The sequence below is a fragment of the Lontra canadensis genome, unplaced genomic scaffold (assembly GCF_010015895.1).
Source record: "Lontra canadensis isolate GAN:19392208 unplaced genomic scaffold, GSC_riverotter_1.0 scaffold78, whole genome shotgun sequence".
In the NCBI taxonomy this organism is placed as follows: Eukaryota; Metazoa; Chordata; class Mammalia; order Carnivora; family Mustelidae; genus Lontra; species Lontra canadensis.
The window spans coordinates 9,855,828-9,875,387 of record NW_022631072.1 but is presented as its reverse complement, the minus strand read 5'-3'; the positions used below and the strand labels follow the sequence as shown (position 1 = coordinate 9,875,387).

Genomic DNA, 19,560 nt, shown 5'->3' with positions numbered 1-19,560 from the left:
TTTTTTTTTTTTTTTTTTTTTTTTTAAAGTAAGCTCTAGGCCCAGTGTGGGGCTTGAACTCTCGACCCTGGGGTAAAGCATTGCTTGCTCTATCATCTTACCAACCAGCCAAGCCCCTCTTTCATGGAATGTTCCATAGAAGTTCCATTTTGGTCAGGGAAGGTTGCTTACACTTCTTTCTTTATTCACCATGCTTTAATGTGGTGTTTTGCTAACTGCTTTTCCAGACCCATCTGTGCTCAGAGAACTGGGCCTGTCAGGTCTGCCTCGGGCTGTGGAGCCTTCCAAAGACTTGTGAAAGAAATGTCATCTGCCAGTGTGATTACATTGTCCCCTTCTGTGATGAGCTTTTTATTGTTTTCTCTCAGCAATTCCCCACTTAGGCCTAAACTTCCAGATTTTTCCAATTTTTATCAGACAATCCCAATAAGTACTTAAACTTTGGACCATCAGCTTAATTGTCAGTTGATTAGTGACTAGAACTTGATAACATGCATTTATGCTATAACTTAAGTCGATTTTAAGTAGCTTTGGTGAGACTCATTTGATTGAACACTCAAGCAAGTGTAGTGAAGGCATAAATGACACTTAGTGGGGGGGGCATGTGGCTCAGTGGGTTAAGCCTCTGCCTTTGTCTCAGGTCATGATCTCAGGGACCTGGGATGGAGCCCCACATCAGGATTTCCACTCAGGGAGGAGCTTGCTTCCCCTTCTCTCTCTGCCTGCCTCTCTGCCTACTTGTGATCTCTGTCAAATAAATAAAATCTTTTTTAAAAAAATGACACTTAGTGGGTAAAAGCCTGAGGGAGTAATTATTGGGACCTCACCCACCAGAACTAAGCAATGCTGTGTCATTTATATCTGAAGAAGTGATCTTGCTTTATTTATGCAACATTGTATTAAAACTGAAATTAAATTTCAATTACTTTTTTTGTATTGGGTAGATTTTCCTCTTTTTAGATGTTATTTCATTTGTTTTGAAATAATTCTGTAATTCTGCCCATGACAGAGTAGAGGCCACATACATACAGAATATGTACTATTGTAAGGTATTTTGTTTTTAAAGAAAGGACACATAAGTGTAATGACAGGTGTTTTTGCTGTATTAATATAGAATGATTTGCTCAACTTACATATTGCTTTTTAACTGTATGTTATAAACTTGATCTTACAGCTCTGATGGAATTCCATGCATTCCTTCTCTACAGCCTAGAAGGCAGGAGAATTTTATGTTTTTAGGGGGGAGAGCAGCATTTGAGATATAAATCCTGAACTCTGATACAGGAAGGGGTGTGGGGTGTGTGTGTGTGTGTGTGTGTGTGTGGCCATAGCTATACATATATTTATTTTGTCTTACTGTTTTAGCCATAGCCCATCTTTTATATGAAACACTTGGAGGTAAAAGGGCAAAATCATGAAATGGATGTAAGACTTAGCTTTCAGATTCGAGGGAAAGGCTGTTTCTGTTCGGAAGATGGAATTGGAAAACTTTGGTTTTTTGGTTTGAGATCAACTGCCTAACTTCTTATCTGTATTTTTATTCAGTTTTTCTTACCATTTGGAGGGTTTTATTTATTTTTTTTTTTAAATATTTTATTTATTGATTTGACAGAGAGAGATCACAAGTAGAGAGGCAGGCAGAGAGAGAGAGAGAGGGAAGCAGGCTCCCCGCTGAGCAGAGAGCCCGATGCGGGACTCGATCCCAGGACCCTGAGATCACGACCCAAGCCGAAGGCAGCGGCTCAACCCACTGAGCCACCCAGGCGCCCCCCATTTGGAAGGTTTTAAAATAAATAGTATCAATCATAGTTCTAAATTAGAATAATGTGTCAAGATCCCCTTCTTGATAAGATTCATTTTATAGTAATTTAAGGGAAATCACCTTTTAATAACTCCTCCAACCAACTCAGCTGAAAAAGATCAGACAGAACTTGAGCAACACATGTATGTTTGTGTGTTTTTTTCCTTTTTTGTTTATGTCTTTTTCTTAAATGCATTTTTTAAAAATGTATGCACCTTTGCTTCAGTGCAAGGCAGAGGTAGAACACTGTAGCATGCAAGAAATAATTAGTTGCATCCTGCTTTTTGTAACAAATAGGCTTCCCTACATTTGTGTGGGAAAAAAGCTGGTAAACTTCATATTTCACATAGACAATAATGGATGTATACAGGTACTCAACTAGAGAATCCTTTTAACCTGCAAGTCAAACTTCTTTTATGTTATTATCCCCTATCATAGATGTTTTTTAGATTTGATTTTTCATGTATATAAGAATGAGGTCTCTTGAGAAGGGCATGCCTGCATAGGGATCAGAATCAGATCAAATTACTGAAAATCTACCACATGTGAAGTCAGAGTTGAGGAATTATAACATTTGACTGAACAATGAGGATTTTTATCGGCTAATGAAATATGAGGCAATCCTAAAAATGCATATTCTAATATTTGAGCTATTAATTCACATAGCATAGAATTTCTTATTTCCAAGTGTACAATTCTGTGATGTTAGTATGCTCACAGAGCTGTGCAACCATCACCCCACTCTCTAACTCCAGAACATTTTCATGTACCCCGTCCTCATTAGCAGTCACTCCCCATACCACGCCCGTCCTGACCTATCCCTTGGGAACCACTAATCTCCTTTCTCTCTTTATATAGTTTTGCCTATTCTGATCATTTCACATAAATGGTAACATGGAGCCTTTTGTGTCTGGCTTCTTTCCCTGAGCATAAGTGTCCTCAGGGTTCATCCTTGTTGTAGCAGTTCCTTGAGTTGTTCATTGTTGAGCAAAGTTCTTTTCTGCGGTTTCACCACATTTTGTTCACCCACTTCTCTGTGGATGAGTATGTGGGCTGTTTACACTTTGGGGATGAAATGACAATACTGCTGTGAACATGCATGTACAGGTCACCATGTGAGCCTATGTTTTCCCTCTCTCCCATATATACCTGGGAATGGAATTACTGGGTGGTCATGGTGACACTATGTATAACTTATGTATAACTTTTTGAGGAACAGCTACTGTTTTCCAGAGCAGCTGAACCGTTAAACATTCCCACTAGCCATGTATGAGGGTTTCACTTTCTCCACACCTCCCCAACACTTATTTTCCGTTTTTTTTTTTTTTTTTAATAATCGCCAGCCTAATGGGTGTGAAATAGTATCTCATTGTGACTTTTTAAAAAAGTAATCTCTACATGCAACATGGGGTTCAAACTAATGACCGAGATCAAGAGTCAGATTCTCTACTGACTAGGCCAGCCAGGCGCCCCTCGTTGGGATTTTGATTTCCATTTCCTTAATGACTAATGACATTGAGCCTATTTTCATGTGGTCATTGATTATTTACATATCCTTGGGGACAAATGTCTATTCAAATAATTTTCCCATTTAAAAAATGGGTTTTTTTTTTATCGTTGAATTATAAGATTTCTTTATATATTCTGGATACCAGATCCTTAACAGATACATGATTTGCAAATACTTTCTCTCAGTTTGAGAGTCCTCTTTTCACTTTCTTAATGGTATCATTCGTAGCACGCAAGTTTTAACTTTTGATGTAGTCCAGTTTACCCTTTCTTTTGTCTCTTGTGCTTTGGGTGATATATCTAAGAAATTCAAGGTCATGAAGATTTACTCACATGTTTCCTTCAAAAAATTTTCTAGTACAAGGCCTTACTTTCAAGTAACTGATCCATTTTGAGTTTTGAGTTTATTTTTGTATATGGTATTAGGTAGGGGTCCAATATAATTCTTTTGGAGGCAGGATCCAGTATCCTCTACAATTTGTTGAAGAGACTATTTTTTCCACCATTGAGTGGTATTGGCATAATTGTCAAAAATCAGTCCAGAGATGTATGGTTTATTTCTGGATGCTCAGTTCTTGCCATTGATCTCAATGTCTGTTATGCCGTAAGTACAGAGAAAACAAAGTAATAAGTTTGGAAATCAGGAAGTGTGAGTTCTTCTTTTGCAAGATTGCTTTGGCTATTATGGATCCCTTGCATTTCCATATGAATTCAGTATCAGTTTGTCCATTTCTGCAAAAAAGGCAGTTGGAATTTTGATAGGGATTGCTTTGAACTGATTGAGAATGTCAATCGATTAGGGTAGTGCTGCCTTCTTAACAACACGGAGTCTTCCAGTCCATAAACACAGTATGTCCTTCCGCTTACTGAAGTCTTTAATTTTTCCCAGAATTCTCTATTTTCTAGTATAGAAACTTCGCACTTACTTGGTTTAATTTATTCTTAACTATTTATTATTTTTGATGCTATTGTTAATACAGTTGCTTTCTTAATTTCATTTTCAGATTATTCACTTCTAGTATATAGAAACACAACTGATTTTTCTATATTGATCTTGTGTCCTGGAACCTTACTGAACTTAATAGCTCTAATAGTTGGGTTTTTTGTTTGTTTGTTGTTTGTTTTAAGATTTTATTTATTTATTTGAGAGAGGGAGGGAGCACAAGCAGGGGGAATAGTAGGCAGAGGGAAAGAGAGAAGCAGGCTCCCTGCTGAGCAAGGAGCTCGATGCGGGGCTCCATCCCAGGACTCTGGGATCATGACCTGAGCCGAAGGCAGACACTTATCACTTTACCGACTAAGCCACCCAGGCGCCCAGGTCTAATAGTTTTTTGAGGATTCTATTCATAAGGTCCTATCATCAGCAAAGAGAGAGACTTTTACTTCTTCCATTTGTCTCTTTATCTTACTAAAATACTCCAGCTAAGCCTTCTTGTACATTGTCAAATAGATGTGGTGAGAGTGGACATCCCTGTCTTATTCCTGATCTCAGGAAGAAAATTTTCAGTCTTTTACCATTGTGATGATTGCTAGGGGGTTTTTGCGGGTTGAAAAAGTTTCCTTGTATTTCTCATTTGTTCAGTGCTTTTATCTTGAAAGGTTTTTGGATTCTAGAAATGTGTTTTAATGAAGAGATGGGTAGGTTTTGTTGTGAGTTGAAATGTACTATCTGTGTCTGGAAATAAATTCTGCTGAAGTGAGTTTCTAAATCTATACGGGAGAACCAATCAGGCTGAAACCATAGAAGTGCTTGTTGATAGTTTTTATGGTTCGTCACCTGATGTACATTTAATGGTTTCTAAGACTATTAAACTGATTCTCTTCATTAACTCAAGTTAATTTGAGTTTGTGTTCACTTGCCTAAAGATACAGAGATGCATAGATACAAGAAAGAGAATGTTTCTGCTGGTTGGGTTTTTTTTTGTTTTTTATTATTATTTTTTTTTAAGATTTATTTATTTTGGAGAGAGAGGAGAAGGAGAGGAAAAGAGAACAGGGGTGCATACGAGCACAAGGGAGAGGGTAAAGAATCCTAAGCAGGCTCCATACCCAGTTTGGAGTCCAGTGCAGGGGCTCACGACTCTGAGATCATGACCTGAGCCAAAATCAAGGGTCAGATGCTTAACCCACTGAGCCACGCAGGCACCCTGGTTGGTTCAGCTGTTTTAATGCCTCTTTATTACCTGACCTTTCACTTCTCATGCTCAGCTAGTACGGGTACACTGGCAGGAGGCCGGAGGGTAGAGAGAGGCTGGCTCCAGCTCCTAGAACAGCCCGTGTTAGAGCAGTTGCATGTAGTTCTCTTCTTCTCCCTGTCTGGAGATACCTGGTAGAAAGCTCGAGAAGCAGGGGGCCTGTCTGTGCTTCCTGGAACTGGGTTTCCGAGAGTGTATAAGTCTGCCTCTTCCCATAACAGTACTTATGGGAAGGGCAGGAATCACTGAATTACCAGGAGAGGGAAGGAGTCATCTCCAGAAGAAGACCTTATAGTTAACCTGTGGCATTGCTGTAGGAAAGGGTTTTGTTTTTTGTTCTTTGTTTGTTTGTTTGGTTGGGTTTTTTTAGTCTTCTGTGTACACATAGTAGGAGTGTTTCCCTAACAAGTATCCATGCTGTGCTGGGCCCTGTGGGGTACACAGAAATGACTATCAGCTGGCCTTCCCCTGGCAGATGCCCTTTGAAAAACCTGTCCTGTTCTGTGCAAAAAATCCATCCTTTGGTTTAACCTGAGGGTACTTTACACAAATGCTAAGCCCCAACTTTCTTTCTTTTTTTTTTTTCTTTTAAGATTTATTTATTTTAGAAAGAGCATGCATGTAAGAGAGGAAGCGCAGAAAGGGGGAGGGGGAGAGGGAGAGAGAAACTTTAGCAGACTCTGAGCACAGAGCCTGACCTGGGTCTTGATCCCACAACCCTGAGATCATGACCCAAGACTCAGATGCTTATCTGACTGCACCACCCAGGGGCCCTGCCAAGCCCATTTTTAAAAAAATGTAATCCCTCATCATGAATATGTCATTCTGAAATACCTCTAGGAGATTATGTCAGTAAAATAATTGGAGAAAATTCATTATTATCTGTAAACAACACTTCCCCAAATGGTGTGGAAGATCACTTACAAGGTCGAGTTTTGCAGTCTGATTTTTAATGGATAGAGAACCCCACTGGCATTTTTTTTTTATGAGTAATATTGCTAATGTAGTATCTGACTGCATACTTACAGTTCTCTAATTTTGTACATGTGTCCCAAAGGCCTTTAGTTAATGGCTATGTTTTTAATAAATCTCCTGAGTATGCTGGGTAAATATAAGTAATCTTCAGAGCAAATGTGGATATCAAACCCAGTGGAATTATGACCCAGGATTTCGGGCAAGCTACTTTTGTAATGTTACACATTACACTAAAAATATTTAGGAAAAAGAGTTTCAGAGAGAGGTATACTTGCTACAAATGTATTCAGTACTATTCATAACAGCCATTCTTAGGAATAGTGGGATTCCCAATTACTAGTCATTGAATGCTTTGAATAATGGCTACGATTCCTCATATTTATAGAGTAATAAAAGTTATGGCAACTTTTTCATAGAATATAATGTACTAATGTTTTATAATTCCTTTATTTTTACTTACTATTTTTTAGTAAGTATTCTGGAAGTAAATCTCTGACCATAGTTGGTCATCCTAAAAAACAAAATTTGCTGAGAGAGAAAATAAAAATTTTATAGCTAGTAGTAACTCAGAAATCTATCCCTCTCCCTGTATTGCTAGGTCCCTGAATTATGGGGTACATATCAAGCAGACTGCCAGAGGTAATGGGTGTTTACTGTAAAAGGGAGAGCCCCCGTGGCCTGCGCCTGGCAGTTCTGACTTCTGTTCTGAGCTCAAAGATGGCGTCCCTCTCAGCAGCACACCTCTCCCAGTGTCTTCTCTCCCTGGTATACACTGCTTTTTTCTCTTCCTTTTCTTCCCTGTTCACATTCCAGAGTAGCATTGGCTTAGCCTCACAATCACCAGGGTTAGGGAGTGGTTTTCCAAGCCAGGCCTCCTGGCTTGGGGAGAGCAAACTTTTTGATTTTTGTGGGCTGGGTAGTTGCCCTAAAAAGGAGATGTGGGAAGTGCAGTCATCGGTCTGTAGAGACACGGTACCCACCACATCCTGGGCCATGCTGCTTACGGTTCTGTGCCAATGGGACACGATAAACAGGAAACAGGCAGTAGTAGCAAGTACTTCGTGACTGGTCTTGTCTGGTGGAGCCGAAGTAGAAAACTGATGTCATCCAGAGTTCAGGTTGCTGTTGGGATTAGCCACGGTTCCAGGAGTGAATCATTCTGTGGGCAGAAGCTGTGGCTGATTTGTGGCTGTCTCTAGAAGTCCAAGCGTTTGAAGTCAGTGGACTGTTTGGTGAATTACTAAATAAGCAGATTTCTAGATCCTTTCGAATGAACGAAGGAGCACGCAACATTTCTACTTGCAGCTTCTGTCCTTTGCCCCCTACTGTTAACCAGTGTCAGGACATTTTTGCAAAGGAGCAGCTCCCTGAGTTTGATACAAGTAGATCTTCTGGTTACTCTGTGTATGTCTGTTATAATGAACACTTCCATTCATCCATCTACAATCTTCGATTTCTTTTTTGCCATCAAGATTGTAGCTATTAAAATGTTGAATTTTCCAAAATATTTTTAAAGGTTTTTTTGTTTTGTTTTCAGTAATCTCTACATCCAACATGGGGCTCAAACTCAAAACCATCAGATCGAGAGTCACTGCTCTTCTGGCTGAGCCAGCCAGGTGCTCCTCTAAATTTTGGATATTACCTATCTTTTTTGTTATTATCCACGTCGTTACATAGTATAGTTTTTTAATTTTTAAAATTATTATCATTATTATTATTATATTTGAGCCCAGCGTGGGCCTTGAACTCATGACCCCGACATCAAGACCTGGGCTGAGATCAAGAGTCAGACACTCAACCGACTGAGCCACCTGAGCACCCCCCATGTTATCTAACTTTTTGAACCCCTTTTTGTTTCCCTTGTTTTGGTCCAATTTAGAAATTTAATAAGCAATTCCTGTTGAACTTCCCCTTAGAACAATATTTTCGTAAAGTACCTGATTAAATTGTTACAGGTGAAAATAATTAGAATTTTTTTTCTCTTAATATCTCTGGGAGTTTGGGAAAGGAAACAAGTGCAGTAATTGTCAAACTTAAAAAAAAAATTTTTTACCCTGTCATTAGTTTACTTTTGTATTTAGGCACAGTAAGTACATGGGGCTTATTCATTACTCACTCCTTTCATTTTAAGGAAAACATTTTTAATGTGAGTACTGTTAATAGATTTCTTCACTGAATGTCATTGCATCAAATTATTCAATAATTAAAAATACAAAGACTGTAAGTTTTTGAACAAGCAGAAATCTGGGGTATATTTTTTTCCCACTTTATATAGTATCCATCACTTTTCACTTTTAGGGCCCAAACTGATGGCTTGCATGTTAATGTATTGAACGCTTAATGAGTTAGATTTGTATTGTCTTTCATTTATAGAGCCATTGACTGGAAATATCCAAAGGTAAATCTGTTATGCCATTTCTAACTTGAAAGTAAAGAGTATATCTACTTTTGTAAAGGTCACAGAATGTAGATTTTTAAAATATACATACCAACTTGCAGATTATATACTATTTAAATTACTGAAGTAAAGGTATATATATTCTGTTTTGCACTAAATGGTACCTTATATACACCCAGCCATTTTTATATCACAATAGTTTGGTTTTATGTAAAGATTGTAGGAAAAGTTTTTATTTGATGTATTTTAAAATTTGCTTTTTGCCTAAGTTTAATTTTGCTCAATAAGTTTGTCATTTCATTATCCCACATGAGACCAAGTCCTCTCTTCAGTTCAGAATCACTTAAATTTTGGTGCACATTTTTGCTATTTTCAGAAACCAAGTTGAAGTAGCCTTACATCAAAGGTAGCCTTATGTGGAGAGCCTTACTGCAGAGATTTTAGAGTATTTAATTTCTGGTATTTTTTCTAGAATTCAGAATCTTGGGTATTTCTGGACATACAAGAACTTTGAAAAGCGTTTTCTACTTAAGTATGGGTAAAATCCGTTAAGTACATGGAGAATGTCTTTATATTTTCTGACATTTGTATTTATGTTAAGTAAGGTTACACCTCAGTTTTTTGTTGAAGTTTGTGCTGTCATATGATAAAGTTCACCAACAGATTCATTGCTCTCTATGTGTGTGAAAAAGATACTTGCCTTAAAATAGAGCACTTCTGTTTTGCAAACAGCTGTGGTCAGAGTGTCTATCCAGTCCCTCATCTTTCTGTTCACCTGCTTGGCTGCGGGCCTGATGAAGTCCACGCAGGTAAGGAAGAAGATGAACATCTTTTCATTGTTCGTCATCGTAACCTAGATTAAAAGGCATTTTGACATGTAAAGATTTTATGGAAAAAGCACCTGTGGGTGGTATGGCGTTCACCGCTAAAGATAGCAAGTGATTGAACAGATTAAATATGTATTGGTTTTTACCATTATTTTTATTGACCTTATTCTCAATGGGAATAGTGATTCATGTGTGTGTACGGCCAGTTCTGTTTCTTCCACTGTGTATTCATAACTACTGCTGGTCGTCATTATTAATGGCCACTGCCTATCTCATGGAGGAATCAGATGTACTGTATCAAACAAGAGGGAAGGTAATTTGGAGAGTAAGGATTGTGTTACATATAGTTTGGGATTTCAGGTAATAATAATCTTACTGTTCGGTAGCTCTTTCAGGAATGATAGTTTAAATGGATATAGTTTCTATCTTCTAATAAAAAGATTGTTAAAATCAGCTCAATTTATGTGGCACAATTTTGTTTTCTACTTTAATATGGGATTAGTAAAATGTGCGATCCTATGGGCTATAGCTTTTCTTACTCGGCTGTGCGATTTTTTATGTTCATGTGAGATCTTTAATGGTACCTAAAATGTGCATCAAATATTTAATTAGTGGTTGAAGCTTTTTAGCATCTTTAGTCCTTAAGGAAATATTTTATAATAAATTAACTTTGTCATGATATAAATATGTTGTATGTACATCTGAAAACAATCTGTACAGCTTGCACATTTGAATAGTTAATAAATTTTGACTTTGAGAACCACCTACAGCTGATACGAAGTCCATGTTACGATCTGTTGAGTGTCGACTTCATTAATCAGTGTAATTTGTTCTTGGTGGACTTATTACCCCTTTTGTTCTGAACCAAAACTTCACTTTGCAATAAACTCATGGTGGATAAAGCACAAAAGATGTCTCCTGGCTGTGACAGTGCCTCTGATGGTCTCGTGGCTTTGACTCAATCTTTTCATCTTGCTCTGACCTGCTTTCCCACTCCCTTTTTCTCCCTTTCAACTGCTCCTCTTCTCTGTGACTAAACACATGAAGAATCGACAGGAGGTAAGTTTTCGGGCTATGATGATGGGTGCCCAGAGGCACGTAATCCGTGTTGAATTGAGTCAGGTATTTTGGAAACTGTACCTCCTAAATGCTATGTGTGTCTACAGTACCTTCTCGGTGACCCAAATGTCTGCCAGACCCTTTCAGTTTTCCTAGTGAAAAGACCACATGACCCTTCCTTCCTCCCCTTTATCCTTCATGTCTCTCCCCTCTGCATGCTCCCTGTCCACACTCCCCACCCCTGACTTCCTGGGGGAAATGAGTTTAGATTAGACACTCTTGTACTCCAGTGGCCCCTTGATCCGGTGTGTTTCAGCCCCACTCCCAGAAGCCCCTGCTCTCTGGTGCTGCCAACAGCGCGGCAGAGTCCTCTCCTGGGTGGAGGCCCTCAGTGCCTCAGGCAGCCATTTCCTGAGGGCTGAGGCCCTGCTTGTCCTGATTTTCTCAGCAAGCCCCAGGCGTGGGCTTGATGGAGAACAGCACCCCTCCAGGAGTCAATGTGGGGACTGTTGGGGACAGAGAAGTAGGTACCTTCCTGGAGAGCTGTGGCGTCAGGGCCCAGCACGTCCCTCCAGGGTCCCTGCCAACCGAGGTGGGGAAACAGTCTAGTCAGCCCAGGTGCTGAGGCGGATGGTTTTCATTTATTGCCATTAAAATTATTGTTTCAAGAGCTGGGCATAAACTCTAAACACAGTGGGGACCACAAGGAATTCGTGATAATTGCATTTAAGATAGGAATCCATTAGTCAGGTAACACTTCTGTGCTGCTAATCAGAGTGATGGCTTCTAAACCACAGGGTTTGCCTCTCAGCTGAGTTTTTCTTTATGTTTTATTTTTGGAACTAATCAGGTTTTTGTTTTCTTTTAGGGAAAAACAATAGTGAGTGTCAAACTGAACATGATATGGATGGATTATTTTTCACATATTTAAAAGAATTATGAACCAGGGTACGTAGTTGAAATTTTTGATGTCTGGGAAGATAATGTTTTGGTAGGAAAAAAAAAACAAGGGAAGAATTTTTGGAAGGCCCCCCCCCAACCAGTCTCCATCTCTCATTAACGTCTTAAGTTGACAAGGGGAGAGAGAGATCCCCCAGAAGTTCCACCATGTCCTTCCTCCATTACTCTTAGGGAGGTTCCGTGAATGTACCTCTTCGTTTGTGTTAGGCTGCGAATACAGCGAGGTTCTGACGAATGTTTGGCCAAAAATGGGTTTTGGCACTCAGCTGGTAGAGCAATGTAACCTTTTCAAGGCCAAGGAATTTTTGTGTGTGTGGGTGGTCCTTCTGTCTGCTGAAAATGTGGAAGTAAGTGTTTCTACTCTGCTCTGTTCTGAAGAATTTGTGGAGCTTGAGGCGGGGGTCCTGAGGAGCCAGAGGCATCTGAGGAGAAAGGAATTTGACTTTACTTAGGCAGTGAGTTCTTTTATTGGAGCTATGTAGGAGAGATTGGACACATCTTAAAAACGAACTGATTTTCAAAAATGTATAAAAGTAGTATAATACACATACTAGAAAATACAGGGAGCCAGAAAAGAAAAAAGAAGCACAAACTTCCCCATTAGTGTTACACGTTCCTGCCATCGCTTGGCTTTCTGTATTCCTTTTTGCTGCCTCGTCTCTCTCTGTGCTGGACCTTGAACATGCATATGGAAGGCATGCTTGCTGTCCTTGATGAGCTCCCAGTGGGCAAAGAGACCAGTAGTAAAACATGAATTGCACAAGGGGGAGGATAAAGTTTATTAAATACATGCTGTGGATCCCACAGGACAGTCACCTCATTCAGTTCAGGAATCAAGGAAGGCTTCCTGGAGGAGTGATTCTTAAATTCGGTGCAGGGAGACAACCCCTTAAGGATCTGTAACACCTACAAGGTTTGGCTTGTAGGGAAGCAAGAGAACGTGACTTATTCTGGCAATTGCGCCTGGTTGGCGTGTACAAGGAGAACAGTGTGTGAGGGGTGCTCTTGGTGAGGCAGAGGCCCATTTAGGAAGGGCCTTGTGCCAGCCAAGGAGGTGGGCTTTACCCTGCAGGGAGAAAGCCGCTGAAAGAAGCCAGGAGAATGGCATGGCAAGATTTGTCCTTAAGGAGGATCACTCTTTCAACTAAGTCAAGGATGGAAAGAGACCAAGGACAGTGGACCAACTAGGAAATTCATGGCCATCACCCAGATAGGAGGAAAGGATAAGAGAGGATCCAGTAGCAAAGCCAAGAGACAGGCAGAGGGTGAGTAGCTTTTGGTGGGAGTTAGTCCTATTTTAGACTTACTTAATCAGAAGGAGCCTGGGTTGCATCCAAATGGAAATAGCCAGCGGGCTAGTGACTCTGCACCTGAAGCCCTGGGGAGAGGTCCAATCTAGAGTCATCCAAGACGTCAGGAGCTGGGAATCCTTGGCACATAGATGGAAATAGAGGCTGGTCTGGAATAGGATAAGGAAGAAATTCCTCTGAAAGAGTGTTGAGGGAAGAGAGGCAGTAACCTGGGTTGGCTTCCAAGAGGCTAGCAAAGGGGGCCAGAGGAGGAAGGGAGGGTGAGGCCCCCCTCGGCATGGAGGTAGGAATGTTGAATGCCTCCCGACCGTCAGGAGAGCCCAAGACTGAAAAGTAATCTCTGGACTCTGCAACTAGGAGCTCTAGGCAGCTGGGCTGAAATTTAATCCCTGGTCTTCCCACACTGAATACTCACCCTAGGCAGACCAAGCCTCCCTAGAGTGGGAATCTGGGGCGACAACCACCAGCCCTTGTTCTTGTGAGTGGCACTGGCCTGGGAGCCCAGGCTGCTGCTGGTGGCTCGCAGTCCAGCAGGCCCAGAACATGAACTCTAGGGCTGAAAGTTAACGTCGTTCTCATGCAGCAGACGGTGGAAGGAGCTGAGTGGCACTGCCATGCTGTCCCCACGATCTGGCAAACCTCGCCGTTTCCTTGAGGGTACCCTTTTCCAAGGATGTCAGGAAGGGCCATTTGAACTTTCTTCTAAGCACCTGAACTCCCCTTGGCCCTGTCAGGAACGATGTGCCACGGTTTGAACAGCCGGAATCACAGTAGCATTTCCAGTGAAAAACCAGGGGTGGTTACGCAAGGTAGCATTTGTACTGCAAATGATGTAGCTGAAATTAAGTGTGTTCTTAATCACATTTAGAGGCAGGGAATGTGATACTGTAATAACCTTCAGCTTTGTCCAAAAAGGACTTATTAGTAATAACCGTTAATCACTATGGCCCAAAAATCTAATACAGAGAACAGGAGAATTAAAGGAGGGAAAAAAAGTGATAGTATTATGTGCAAGAGTCTCATTTAGTCATGTACAGTTTCCTGCAGGGTAATTTTTGGGGGATTTAAAAAAATTTCAATTTAATTAATATACACTGTATTATTACTTTCAAGGGTAGAATCCAGTGATTCATCAGTCTTACATAACTCCCAGTGCACTACATCAGGTGTCCTCCTTAATGCCCCTCACCCAATTACCCCATCTCCCACCCACCTCTCCTCTAGCACCCCTCAGTTTGTTCTCTATAGTTAAGAGTCCTTTATGGTTTGCCTCTTTTTGCCTTATTTTATTTTTCCTTCCCTTCCCCGATGTTCATGTTTTGTTTCTTAAATTCCACATATGAGTGAGATCATATTGTATTTGTCTTTCTCTGACTGACTTATTTCACTTAGTATAATATGTCATAGTTCCGTCCATGTCCTTGGAAGTGGCAGGATTTCATTCTTTTGATGACTGAGTAATATTCCATTATATATATATATACCACATCTTTTTTTTTAAGATTTTATTGATTTATTTGAGAGAGTGACAGAGCACAAGTGAGGAGAGAGGCAGAGGGCGAGGGACAAGCAGAATCCCCACCAAGTGTGGAGCCGAACGTGGGGCTCGATCCCAAGACCCCCGAGATCATGACCTGAGCTGGTCAGACACTTAACTGAGTGAGCCACCCAGGCGCCCCCACAACTTCTTTATCCATTCATCACATCTTCTTTATCCACTCACCTATTGATGGACATCTGGGCTCTTTCCGTATTTTGGCTATTGTGGATATTGCCCTTAAGGGCAATTTTAATTTTTAATAAATGTTCTTCATTTATGGAGGTTCTGCAGCTGGCCCACTACTGGAGCATCCTGAGATTTAAAATTATATTTATTTATTTATTTATTTTTCTATTTTTTAAAGATTTTATTTATTTATTTGAGAGAGAAAGAGAGCATGAGGGGAGGGCAGAGGCAGAGGGAGAAGCCGACTCCCTGCTGAGCAAGAAGCCCAATGGGGGGCTCGATCCCAGGACTCTGGGATCATGACCTGAGCCAAAGGCAGATGCTCAATGTACTGAGCCACCCAGGCACCCCTAATTTATTAATTTTTTAAAGATTTATTTATTTAGCTAAATAAGAGAGAGAGACCGAGAGTGAAAGCAGGAGGAAGAGCAGCGGGAGAGAGTCACAAGCAGACTCCACCTGGATTTCAGAGCTTAACCTCATGACCCCAAGATCACGACCTGAACTGAAACCAAGATCAGATGCTTAACTGACCGTGCCACCCAAGCACCCCTATTGATAATTTAAAAAAAACACATTTGTAGGAAGTACCTGGCTGGCTCAGTTGGTAAAGCATGTGACTTTTGATTTCGAGGTTGTGAGTTCAAGTACCACATTGAGTGTAGAGCTTACTTAAAAAACATAGACACACACATTTGCAGTGATTCATTATGTCTTTTGTTTGTCCCTATTCCGATCAAAAAGAAGCATTTATTTTTAAAACTCTATTAATTTTTAAAATTGCATAAAAATTACAACAAATTTAAATAACGTAAGAATATATAGAATGGGGGTGCCTGGGTGGCTCAGTTGGTTAAAGCCTCTGCCTTCGGCTCAGGTCATGATCCCAGGGTCCTGGGATCGAGCCCCGCATCGGGCTCTCTGCTCAGCAGGGAGCCTGCTTCCCTCTCTCTCTCTGCCTGCCTCTCTGCCTGCTTGTGATCTCTGTCTGTCAAATAAATAAATAAAATCTTAAAAAAAAAAGAATACATAGAATGGAAAGAAAAATTTTCTCCATTCTAAATTGAACCCAATAAGTACCCACTGGTAGTGGTTTCTTGTGTAATATTTTAGATCTTTTTCTATAATAACATGTATGTATTTGACTACTAATACATTAAGAAAGTGCAGTAACATTAGCCAGAAAGGTAGAAATAACTCCTGTCTATTAATAGATGAATGGATAGACAAAATGGGGAGGAGGCGGTGTACACACACACACACACACACACACACACACACGAATAATACTCAGTCTTACACAAGAGTTAATTTCTGGGGCACCTGTGTGGCTTAGTTGTTAAGCGTCTGCCTTCAGCTCAGGTCATGATCCCTAGGTCCTGGGATCGAGCCCTGCATCGGACTCCCTGCTCAGTGGGAAGACTGCTTCTCCCTTTCCCACTCCCCTAACTTGTGTTACTTCACTTGCTGTGTCTCTGTCAAAATAAAATCTTAAAAAAAAAAAGTATTAATTTCTGATTCATGCTACTGCATAGATGAACCTTGAAAATATACTAAGTGAAGTAAGCCAGACACAAAAGGACAAATATTGTATGCTTCCACTTATGTGAGGTACCTAGAATATACAAGTTCATAGAGAAAGAAAGCAGAATAGAGGTTACCGGGAGCTTGGGGATGGTAGGACTGGAGAATTCTTGTTTAATGGGCATAGAGTTTCTGTTTGAAATAATGAAAATTTCAGGAAATGGACGGTGGTGGTGATGTTTGTACAACATTTTGAATGTACTTAATGCCACTGAACTGTACACTTAAAATAATTAAAATGGTAAATTTTATGTATATTTTGCCACGATAAAAAAAGAAAAGCACAGCGGGTATATAATTTTCACATTTACTTCAAACACTTAGAAACGATATGATATGTGATAAAAATATTTTTTAAATGTAGTTACACTTGACAGCTTGAAGTTTGTATCAGTCATCGTGGACTAAGTAATGCAGGGCCAATCAGCAAATCTTAATTCCTTACAACCACAGAGGTTTGTTTCTGACTCACGTTACGGTAATGTCTTTCACAGGTCGGCTCTGACTCTGCCTCATGCTCTTCATTCCAGGATCCAGGATGAAGAAGCTGCCTTCATCTGAGATGTTGCTGTTCTTGTGTAAGACGAAAAAGAAAAGATAGTAGAAGCACGCAGGCTCTTAGGACTTCTACTGTGTGTGTGGGAGGGTGTGGCGCCTGGACGGCTCATTCGGTTGAGTCGGTTGACTCTTGGTTTCAGCTCAGGTCCTGCTCTCACGGGTGGTGGGATGGAGCCATGTGTGGGGCTCCGCGCTTAGCGGGAGTCTGCTTGGGATTCTCTCCCTTTGCCTCTTGCTTATGCTCACTCTCACTCTCACTCTCTCGCTCTCTCTCTGTCTCTGAAAAATAAATAAATAAATAAATAAAAAAAGAAGGTTTCTACCGGGAAGTGGCACACTTCGTTTTTACTCACATCTCATTGACAAAGCTAATTACGTCACCCTTTTTTTTTTTTTTTGGTACTTGACCCCTTTTTTCTTAAATGCAAAAAGTAACTTCCAGATGAGTTAAAAATCAGAGCATGAAAACAAAACTTGGAAACTATTAAAGGGAAAGTATTTTTTAAAAATGAAAAAAAGGAAAAAAGCTAAGAAAAACAATAAACATCAAAATGTGAAAATTTATTTATTTATTTATTTATTTATTTATTTATTTGACAGACAGAGATCACAAGTAGGCAGAGAGGCAGGCAGAGAGAGATGAGGAAGCAGGCTTTCCGAGGAGCAGAGAGCCCGATGCGGGGCTCGATCCCAGGACCCAGGGATCATGACCTGAGCTGAAGGCAGAGGCTTTAACCCACTGAGCCACCCAGGCGCCCCAAAATGTGAAAATTTATAATGAAAGTCACCATCTGCAAATTAAAAGACACAGTCTAAGTAAGAGAAATGGAAGGTTTATAATAGATGTGTCTTAGTATATTAGACAAGATTGACTTGTGAAATAATCCAAGACAACCTTTTTAATTTTTGCTCCAACCTTCTTTTAAACATTTCAATGAAGTGATCTATTTCTGCTCCTAGATTAAAAACTCCGGCAGGTCTGAGGCTTTTCCATTCATTCTTAGATAACAAAAAGTCTTAGAATCACTTTAAGGCGTACACCTAGTCTCAACTTGTAAGTATTACCCATTCAGGATCTTAATTAAAACTTTGAACTTGGGGGGCGCCTGGGTGGCTCAGTTGGTTAAGCCTCTGCCTCCAACTCAGGTCATGATCCCAGGGTCCTGGGATCGAGCCCCGCATCGGGCTCTCGGCTCAGCGGGGAGCCTGCTTCCCTCTCTCTCTCTGCCTGCCTCTCTGCCTACTTGTGATTTCTGTCAAATAAATAAATAAAATCTTAAAAAAAAAAAACAACAACTTTGAACTTGGAGTGGCTGGCTGGCTCAGTCAGTGGAGAGTGCAACTTTTAACCTGGGGGTTGATCTCCAACATGCTGCATGTGGAAGTTGCTTAAAAATAAAATCTTTTAAAAAAAAATCTGACTTTGAACTGCTTTTTTTTTTTTTTTTTAAGATTTTATTTATTTATTTGACAGACAGAGATCACAAGTAGGCAGAGAGGCAGGCAGAGAGAGAGGAAGGGAAGCAGGCTCCCTGCTGAGCAGAGAGCCTGATGCAGGGCTCGATCCCAGGACCCTGGGATCATGACCTGAGCCAAAGGCAGAAGCTTAACCCACTGAGCCACCCAGGTGCCCCTGAACTTGCTTTAATGTAAAAAATTTTTCCTTCCTCCAACTTAGACCTGCTTTGGGTGCCAGCCTGCAGTAAGAAAGAAGGGGCAGTTGGTGTTTTTGCCCAGGTCGTTGTCTTGGGCTCTGTCAATGCCCCCAGACCCGCCCAACTGGCCTAGGTTCTTATCTTTCCATGGCGCAGGGGTAGGAAGGAGGGAGTGGTAGTGGATTGCAATGTCTGTCCTAACCTGGCCTTTAACAATGGGCTTGGCAGAGTTTAAAGCATGTTTTTATTTTCCCCCTCTCGGGGACACTTTCCTGGTCTAAGAGATTCTCTTTAGGGTCCTCTTCCCTGCAGGTCCTTCTACCCTGACAAACGTGTTCTGTTGTGAGTGGTTGTCTGTGTGTCTTTCCAGCCCCTAGGGGCTTCCCCTCTAGCTTCTTGCTGCTGGGTCCCCTTTGCTCCTTCAAGTAACCCCATTCGACAGGACCACAGCCACCCCTGCCTGCTCTCTCCACACTGCTGTCATTTTATTCATGGAAACACTCATGCATCCTTTTTCCTTAGGAACTTAAAGAATAGGGAGCCAAAGAAGCAGTGGTCTCTTGGCTCTGCCATCTGAGCATTCTGTTCTCAGGCCTGCTCTCTGGGTTTCCTGGACAGGAGCCAGACACTGGTTCACAGAGAACCCCCAACTGCAGGAACACACCCAGTGAGCTCCATGAGTGGTGGTATTATGATGGTGATGACGATGATGATGTTTTGGAATTTTTTCTTTAAAGATTTTACTTATTTGAGAGAGAGAGAGAGAGAGTATGAGCAGGGGGGAGGGAGAGGGACAAGCAGACATTCTGAGTGTAGAGCCTGACGTGGGGCTTGATCCCAGGACCCTGAGATCATGACCTGAGCCAAAGGCAGAGACTTAACCTATTGAGCCATGCAGGTGCCCCTCCATGAGTGGTGTCATAGGGAGAAGCCCATTCTCTCTAGGATTGAGGCAAAGGAGGAAGCAACCTCCTGCTGAGATGGGATGGGGACTGTTCGTTGA

At 41.0% G+C, this 19,560-nt stretch overlaps 1 protein-coding gene across 1 annotated transcript in view; it reads left to right on the top strand.

The window, feature by feature from the left end:
• KCNG3 (potassium voltage-gated channel modifier subfamily G member 3) overlaps positions 1–16,947 on the top strand; it is a 64,958-nt gene extending 48,011 nt beyond the window's left edge. Inside the window, exon 3 of the mRNA XM_032882025.1 lies at positions 16,839–16,947. Within this exon, the coding sequence (XP_032737916.1) occupies positions 16,839–16,905 (67 nt within the window). The 3' untranslated portion in view covers positions 16,906–16,947. The remainder of the gene's footprint in view (positions 1–16,838) is intronic.
• Positions 16,948–19,560: the final 2,613 nt, after the last annotated feature.